The 9,154-nt window shown below is 31.1% G+C and overlaps 2 protein-coding genes across 2 annotated transcripts; one reads left to right on the top strand and one right to left on the bottom strand.

Annotated features, from left to right (window-relative positions):
• Positions 1 to 626: 626 nt before the first annotated feature.
• HELRODRAFT_177296 (hypothetical protein) lies at positions 627 to 5,033 on the top strand (the record flags this gene model as incomplete). The annotated part of the gene is made up of 6 exons (XM_009025514.1): positions 627 to 773; positions 1,101 to 1,131; positions 1,694 to 1,764; positions 3,052 to 3,205; positions 3,360 to 3,438; positions 4,811 to 5,033. 6 exons carry the CDS (start codon positions 627 to 629, stop codon positions 5,031 to 5,033), a joined length of 705 nt encoding a protein of 234 aa, XP_009023762.1.
• Positions 5,034 to 5,872: 839 nt separating this feature from the next.
• HELRODRAFT_177295 (hypothetical protein) lies at positions 5,873 to 8,145 on the bottom strand (the record flags this gene model as incomplete). The annotated part of the gene is made up of 6 exons (XM_009025513.1): positions 5,873 to 6,059; positions 6,257 to 6,368; positions 6,926 to 7,111; positions 7,172 to 7,603; positions 7,668 to 7,929; positions 8,089 to 8,145. The coding sequence occupies 6 exons, from the start codon at positions 8,143 to 8,145 to the stop codon at positions 5,873 to 5,875; spliced, it is 1,236 nt and encodes a 411-aa protein (XP_009023761.1).
• Positions 8,146 to 9,154: the final 1,009 nt, after the last annotated feature.

Genomic DNA, 9,154 nt, shown 5'->3' with positions numbered 1-9,154 from the left:
GTATTTATTTGTTTATGTATGTATGTATGTATGTATGTATGTATGTATGTATGTATGTATGTATGTATGTATGTATGTATGTATGTATGTATGTATGTATGTATGTTAAAACCAAATCGTGATGAATGACACCAAACAGTCAAACATCTGATTAAAAGGGTTAACATTTTTCGTTAGTCTCACACGTCGGCGTTTAAATTAATATTTTCCGACACACAAACACGCAGAAATCGCTGCAACAAACACGAGATGTGGTTTATTGCAAAAAAGAACTCTCTGTTGTCACCTGACCAAACACCAATCATTTTACACAATGTTTTAATAAATTTTAAAGTATTGGGGTCCATGGGTCCAAGGACCTCGATACATATTGGCAAAAATTCTAAGGAAGGCAGGGCGTGTTCATATTTTTTGATTTTATGTATTTTTATTTTTTTTTGTATGTATGTATGTATGTATGTATGTATGTATGTATGTATGTATGTATGTATGAATGTATGTATGTATGTATGTATGTATGTTGAAGAACATTATGATGATGGTAATAACGCCGACGATGAAGAAGATAATATAGATGATAAGGCTGATAATGTTGACGATGATGATAATGAAAATAAATGAAGAAGATGAAGAAGAAGATGAAGAAAAAGATGATGAGGAGGAAGATAATGAAGATGATGACGTTGATGAAGAAGACGATGAAGAAGAAGATGATGACGTCGATGAAGATGATGACGTTGATGAAGAAGAAGATGATTAAGATGAAGAAGAAGGTGATGAAGATGAAGAAGAAGATGATGAAGATGAAGAAGAAGATGATGATGAAGATAATGACGTTGATGAAGAAGAAAATGATGAAGATGATGAGGATGAACTAATTCTGGGATACTCTACTGGCGTCATGATGTTTCGTTGGCTCATTTCTACTTTAATTTTGTTACCTCATATCGTCATTATTACTACTACAACTGTTCATTTTACTACTAGTAGTTCTAGTTTTACACACACAGTTACACACACACACAGACACACACACAGTTACACACACACACAGACACACACACACACACACGGAACAATATTTGATCTACAACAAATAGAAGCCATCAGCATTTGTTCACGGATGGCAAGGTGGTGTAATGTTTAGGTCTTCACAAGTCCTGGAACTGTGTTCGAACGCACAAGAACAAACAATTATTCAAACACGATGTTGTTAACATGATAAAAATAACACAACTTGGTTTAAGTCATTGGGGGAATGAAAGCTTTTTGGTGGGAATGTCCAAACATTATTATACGTGGTTTGAAACATGTAAGAACGTTTATAAATTTATAAATAGGCGGTTTGAAACATGTAAGAACGTTTATAAATTTATAAATACGTGGTTTGAAACGTGTAAGAACGTTTTTGAATTTATAAATACGTGGTTTGAAACGTGTAAGAACGTTTATAAGTTTTCCATTTTACTTTTTATTTAAATCAAAATAACTTTTTAAAAATCGTCTTTTCAAATGAACTTATCGCTAATAATTTCTTTTTTTTTCATGTTGTATTCAAATCGCATTCTAACCTTAGTTACTTTTAACTAGATCAATGAATTTTTATATATTTTTATATTATGCTACTTGAGTTGAAGCATCAAACATTTTTAGATATGAGATGTCAAATGAAACGTTTAAACTTATCAAACAGACACCTCTATAAAGTATTCAAATTGGAAACCTACGTACCCAGTTTACGAGAATGTTGGCACTTGTATGGCAGTCAGTCAAAATGATGGAAAAAGATGGATTTATTATGTCAGATGTGATGATAGCTATGTGGTCATCTGCATGGCTGGTATGAATTTGTATACCCTAATAAGCAATTTTAAGAAGAATTTTTTTAAAATATATATAGTTTTATTAGGATTTAATAACTTTTTAAGTAATTGAGACCTGAAAATATTTTATTTTTTGCTTTTACTCATAGTTTCCACAAATTTCTCACAATTAAACAACTGGCTTCCTACAAAATAGTTATGAGAAGCTGTTTCAGCAGCAGATGATCTTAGTACAAGTACTATACCGCTGATTGAATAAGCCTAAAATATTAAAAACACTAATATTACAAAACTGATTCAATACACTTTTGAACAAGTTGAAGCGAACTAGCAGATAGTCGCGATGAAGGAAAAACGTCAGGCTTAACAATAGTAAGCAGAGCAATCGAAAGTTTGCTAGACCGGCATGCATGCGTGCACCATTTAATACAGTAACTATTTCAGCCATTCTGAGTATTCATTTTTAAAAGCTTTAGAGAAATTGCAGAGCATTTTTGCACTTTGAATTTGTGATAATTCTTTTCATAACGCTTAACAACGTTTCATAATCCTCACTCTTCTTCGCGTGTTGTAACAAATTCTTCGTCTGTCAGATTCTAATTTTTTAGAGAATAGTAAAAAAAACTTTCTTATGTGGTTTGTTCATCGTTTCTAAACTAGTAGCCAAATGATTTTGGAGTTCATTTTATTATTTCCTGGTCTTCCTTTCTACTTGCATCTCTGACTACTTTCAATTTACTCACTAAGTCTAGATCAAGTTTTAATACCCACATGTTAATGGCAAATTATTTTAAAAGTACAGCTGCACATTACAAACAGAACGTTTCTTTTGCTGCTCTCAACCAGGCAGCTTATACAATCACTCTACAAAAATAAAGTTAAACTTCCATGCAACAAAGACTGAAACATCCACTCCACACGAAGTCCATACACACCACTCACTCACACACTTCCACACCACACAAAGTACATACGTACGGTATATAATAGGATTTAGGTTTCGGACAAACAGTATTCGAGCCAAGTATCGGCGCAACACGAGACATGGCAGCACTACCGACTGAGCCAACTCGCAGCCAACCGAATATAAAAAAACTTGTGATTGATAAGGGAATATTCAAAAATATTCTTAAAGAGACTGAATCATTTGTTGCTCATTTGAACAGGCTTCTTCAAAAATGTTTCATTTTTCGGATAAAGATTTCAGTTGACAACATTTGCCTACCAGGAACTCTGTGACGAAAGATATTGCTTGTGCACAAAAAACGCCACACCTTTCAAGGTGTACAATGGCATAGCGGATGGAAATAGTGAGTGCGTGAAAACAAGGAGCGATGGATGGCAGCTGGAGGTCTACGATGAAGCTGTCAGCGTGCTCGTTGGTAAGTTCATCGGTCAATATTTCTCGGAACTAGGGGGACGAAATATTATGTTGAATTTAAAACCCAACACTGGCTGGCGTTGGATAAACGGAGAGACATGTATGTCTTTTGAGATCATGTTTTAATGTTTTTATTAAAATAACCTAAAAAAAAGTTGAAGGAGATGTAGGAAACCAGAGCGTTGCTGAAAATTTGCTCGGCTTTGTTGAAAGAACCTCAAATGGTAGAGGACAGTTAGTGCCAGCATATTTTGCAGATCAAAATATCTATTCTAGAAAAGCAATTTGCGTGATTCCAAGTAACGTCGTAATAGTTTTCGAAACTTTGTTAAAGATAAGATAAAATTAAACTAAAGCTTTTAGAAATATGATTTTTCATTTAAAATATGAAATTTATGAGTTTGTGAAAAGGTGAGAAAACTTACTGAAAAAAGAATCTATAGAATTCAATAAAACTAATAAACTATGAGGCATAAAATGTTTTTTAGCAATTTTGATATGATTTGATTTATAAGTTTTTGTGTTTACAACGTACGAGCAGCTCCTTAAGCATTATGTTTGAAGATTTTTATTTGATAATCATAAATTAAATATTTTTTTATAGTGGCAACTTTGAAATACGCAAACAAACAAAATATACAAAAAACTATACAAACTCAAACACACACATCACACACACACACAAACACACACACAATACATACTTATAAATGTAATATAACCTAATTCTTACAATAATTTCAAGAATTTCGAGAATAATTATAATAATTACCTCCAACGTTATAAATGATTAACGACATTTTGAGTGTAAGACACGTGTGATATGAGAAAAAAAAATTTGATAACAGAGAGTGCAAAATGTTTTATCGAAATAAGATGACGTCATTTATTGAAATGTGGACTATACGTTAAATTATGTTATGTTAAATATCAGTGCTGTCTGGCATTGCTTGTTTATTGTGTGGATCTATGAGTGTTCGTGTGTTTGTTTGTTGGTAAAGTTGTTTGTTTGTTTGTTGGTATATTTGTTTATTTGATTGTTGGTAAAGTTGTTTGTTTGTGGGTATATTTGTTTGTTTGTTTGTTGGTATATTTGTTTGTTTGTTTGTTGGAAAAGTTGTTTGTTTGTTTGTTTGCTTGCTTGTTGATGTATCTGATGATTATATGAAAAAGGTATGTTGACAGTATTCATGTTTGTCTTGGTTAGATTCTGTATTTTTTTTTTAATTTTAAAATTTTGAAAATATAAATAAAAAATAGATCTTATCAAATTATTTCGTTGCTTTAATAGAATTATTTTATTAACTTTCACTGATTAGCGAATAAACTCAATGTCAGAGTTCAAATAACTGTTATCAACTAACTACATACAGAATGAAAAACATAGAAATCATTTTGATATCAAATTATATTATTATTTTGGAGAGAGTTTACAAATAAACTTTTATAAAAAATGTACACTTAGTCAATTGTTAATTAAAAATAAGTTAATTATAAGATATGTTATCTTTGATTTGATTTAATGAATCAATCAATCAATCAATTAGCTTATAAAGCGCTATTTCCGCGATGTTCAACAGCGCTCCTCAATGAATTTTGAAAACAGATGGGTCTTGAGATCCGCTCTGAACTTCGCAAGTGATGGAGAAATAGTTAGAGAAGTAGGTAGAGAGTTCCAGAGAAAAGGACCAGAAAAAGCAAAAGCAGATTTGGCAAAAGAGTGTTTAACACGAGTTAAGAAAAAGCGAGAAAAAGAAGACGATCGTAAACCGGGGCGTTTAGGTTCAATTAATATATCTGATAAGTACTTAGGAAATAATTTAGATTGAGACTTATACATGAACGTGCAAATTTTAAAAATTATTCTATATTTTATAGGTAGCCAGTGCAAGAGAACAAGATATGGAGATATATGAGAAAAGAAATGGGCACGAGCAACTAGACGAGCAGCAGAGTTAAAAGCTTTACTTAAAGGATAGAGTATAGAGTCAGGAAGACCATAGTAGAGCGAGTTACAATAATCAATCCTAGATAAGACTAACGAAGTAACAAGAAGGAGAAGAGTAGGATCATCAAGAAAAGGCAAAAGTTTTTTTATTCTACGTAGATGAAAGTAAGAACTTCTAGCAACACTATTAATCTGAGAAGAGAGAGACATAGTAGAATCAAAGATAAAACCTAGACTACGAAACTTATGAGAGACATCAAGAGTTTTAGAATCAGGTAAGATAATAGGAGGAATAGTAATTGAGTGTTTAGATTTATTAAAACAAATTAATTCAAACTTAGAAGGATTAAGTTTAAGACACATAGAATCAGACCAAGCGATAATCGAAGAAAGACATAGAGATAAATTATGAAGAACACTATTGAGATTAGATGGAGGAAAAGAAGTATAAATATAAGAATCATCAGCATATAGTTGACTAGAGAAAGAAAAGTTATTAATAATACGAGGTAGTTCAGAAGTATAGAGTATAAATAGAAGAGGGCCAAGGATAGAACCCTGAGGTACCCCGAAAGTAAGAGTAGAGGAGTTAGAAGTAGAATTATTGAGAACAACAGAAGAAAAACGATTACAGAGATAAGAAGAAAACCAAGAATCAGTAATATTAAAAGAAAGATGCAGCAGTCTCAGAATCAATTGATTTGATTTGATTTGACAACATCACACCTGCACATTCAAACTCTGATAAACTCTTTTTTTGTTATCTTCATTGGCACTACCGAGGTTGATCGTATTATAATCCGGTTCAGTTTCTTCCAATGTTGGCAATGTTTCCTGCCTGGCCGATGTAGTAGCCATCGAGACCTCAGGAGAATTCATCAAGATTGATGACAATTTTTTTATTTTTCTAAAAAATTCGGAAAGAAAAATGATAAAAATTTGTTTTTGAAGTGTTTTTCTGAATATATGACTAAATGGTCATATTTTTTTCAAATGTGGAATGATAAACTAAAATTTTCATATAAAACATAAATATTTGTAACAATCTTTGTACTAAATCAAAGAAAATTAGTTTTAAAATAAAATTCAAAATGTTGTACTTACCTGGAATATTTGAAATACAAAAATATGAAAACAGTCGAAATGACAGCTAAAACGCCAAACGCAGCCCATCCAATGACCAATGGAACCATGAGATTTTGGGAAATAACAGTGCCTGTTAATTTTTAGGATTTGATTCTATATTTAGGAAATTTAGTTTTATATCACTTATATTTTGCAATTAATAAAATAAATAAGTTAAACACACTTGTAAAAGTGTTTTGACTTTTTTTTACTATATAAATCTTACCCGTTGATGTGACGCGCTGACCTGGTTCGATTACGCTGTGCGAAGCTTAACAAAGTCCTTTGTCAGAAATGCAGATTAAACCAAAAACAATCGAAATTAAATTCTTTAAACCTTGTCAAAAGATTTAAAAAAATGAGAAATGAAAAAACATAGGAAACGACAATAAAAATGATAAAGTTGATAGGAAACCATTTGTAGTTGGAGTTGTGCTGGTAGGTGCCATGAATGGAATAGTGGATGATGTTGAATGATTGGTAGATATCGAAGATTGCGTTGGTGTTTGATCAGTAGTCGTTGTTGTTGAGCTTTTGTTATCTAGAACAAATGAATTTATTATCTTAAAGACACTATTTTGAAACAAACATTGTTTATTATTTTCAGTATTTTGAGATTGGATATTTGAAATGTTCTTTTGTACTTACCCGTCATGCAAATGATGACGTAGTTGTCATTGCATCTGACGTTATTGACCCAATAACTTCCATCTGCATGACTGATTGCAGAACAGAAACCAGATGTCGGTTCGTAAAAATCTGGGTGGCCAGATTTCCATTTTGAAAATTTCACGGCCGAGTCTTCATAAAAACATATTTTGAAACAATTTTCAGCTTAAATCATAAAAATATTTGTTCATATAATTAGAAAAATTGGAATATAAAACTTTTTACCAGCTTTTCTCCACATGAAGTTAAATCTAGATAGTCCAACCCAGTAACCATCATCTCCCCACAAATTAAGCCATGTCCTGTTGAAGTCTCTGAGTAGCAGATCATCAAATACTGCCAGATCACCACCTTGTCTTATGCATTCATTCTCTTGTTGGTACCACGTGTTGGGATATGGGTTTAACAAAAAGCAACTTGATTTGTAGAACCAGCTGCCCCATTGAGAACAACTGTTTGCATCTGCAACGAAAAATTTCGTTCTACAAACAATGATGGAGTGTAAGACGTTGGCATTACTTTCAATTTTACAAATGGCTTTTTTAGAACTGCTGAAGTAGTCTGCGAAATATCCTAGCACCATTTGTCCAGTAGCATCGTAAGTTCTTTTAATGTAGGCAAGCACGCGGTCAGCAGGAATTTGGTCTCCTATGTTGCCTGAAACTTAATTTCATTGTTTTTATAGTGATTAATTTTCAATTATTTATTAAAAAAAACTTACATTTTACTTTGTTCAACCAAAACCAATCTCCAAAATGATTCATGTTTAGCGGAATATTTCTCCGATCTAAATGCCAATAATATTGACTAATAAATCGATCAACTAGCGAACTGACGTTTCCATCGTAAACCTCCAGTAGCCAGCCATCTCTGTTCAGTTTTCTGCATTCGTTATCTGCATCTGTTGAAACATTGTACAGTCTATACGTGAAGTTGGAATACAAACAGTATCTTTCATCACATAACTCTTGATAACCAGACGTCTTTGTTATAATATACACAAACGAAATAGTAACAATTTGAAACTTTAAAATTAAAAATTCAATCATAATATAAAATGATTTTCACGTCAATTAGGCAAGCGATTATTTAGAAATAAATTGCAGATTTGAAAAATTACAAATGTGAGTGATTAAAAACACGCGCTTTCCAAACAAATGCTCAGGCTCGACATTCTCAACTAGGAAGTCGTCCTGCATGTTTCACGTAGAAAGTTTTATACAGTTCTATATGCATGTTTATTGTGTTTATGTGAATGTTATTTTCTATGTGTATGTATAATTGCGTGAGTCTATGTGTGCGTGAATGTAGGTATGTATGTATAAGAGAGCGTGTGTATGTGTGAGTATTTGTATGTGTTGTTTTGTGTGTGTTTGTATGTTTATTTGTTTATTTACATTTAGTTTAATTTATTTTATTTTATAATTTTAATTAATTTATTTATAACTGTTCTTGCTCAAACTTTATTAAGCTTTGATGAAACTCGCTTAGGTAGAATAGATGTTAATTGCTTGTTATAGATTTATAAGCACATACGCATATTTTTCGTTTATTTGTATGTTTTATTTTAATTCGTGTTTTTGTAATAGATTCTTATACTATACATATGTTATAATTGTTATCTATATTCGTGTGTGTGTGTGTGTTTGTAAGTGTTTGTGTTTGTGCGTGCGTGCTTGTGTACGTATTCATCCATATAACAACAACACGTTTTTAATAAACAAATATAAAAGATAGCTTCCTTGATTGATAACATTTTTTCAAAATAAATTACTTCTCTTTCCATAAACTACTCGTATTTAATATAATTATATGATTGAATAAACAATATATATATTCTCTTTGATATCAGTATATGATTGAATATACAATATACAAATTCTCTTTTATAAAATTATATGATTTTTATGATATGTTTATTCAACAATATATATATATATATATATATATATATATATATATATTATATATATATATATGTATATATATATATATATATATATATATATATGTTGGTAATAGACCATGTTTACAATATTCTATAAATTCTACCGAATGTTTGGCGTTAATATGTTTGTAGTTCGTTTTTTATAACTATATATATATATATATATATATATATATTATTTTGAAATATAGTTTAAGTTAAATGGAAGATAGAAGAGAACTGAATTAAAATTTATATAATGAGAGCGCTTTAGGGTGTGC

This window comes from Helobdella robusta, assembly GCF_000326865.2.
Source record: "Helobdella robusta unplaced genomic scaffold HELROscaffold_42, whole genome shotgun sequence".
NCBI lineage: Eukaryota > Metazoa > Annelida > Clitellata > Rhynchobdellida > Glossiphoniidae > Helobdella > Helobdella robusta.
Note: the sequence above shows the minus strand (reverse complement) of the source record. Positions and strands in the feature narration are given on the sequence as shown.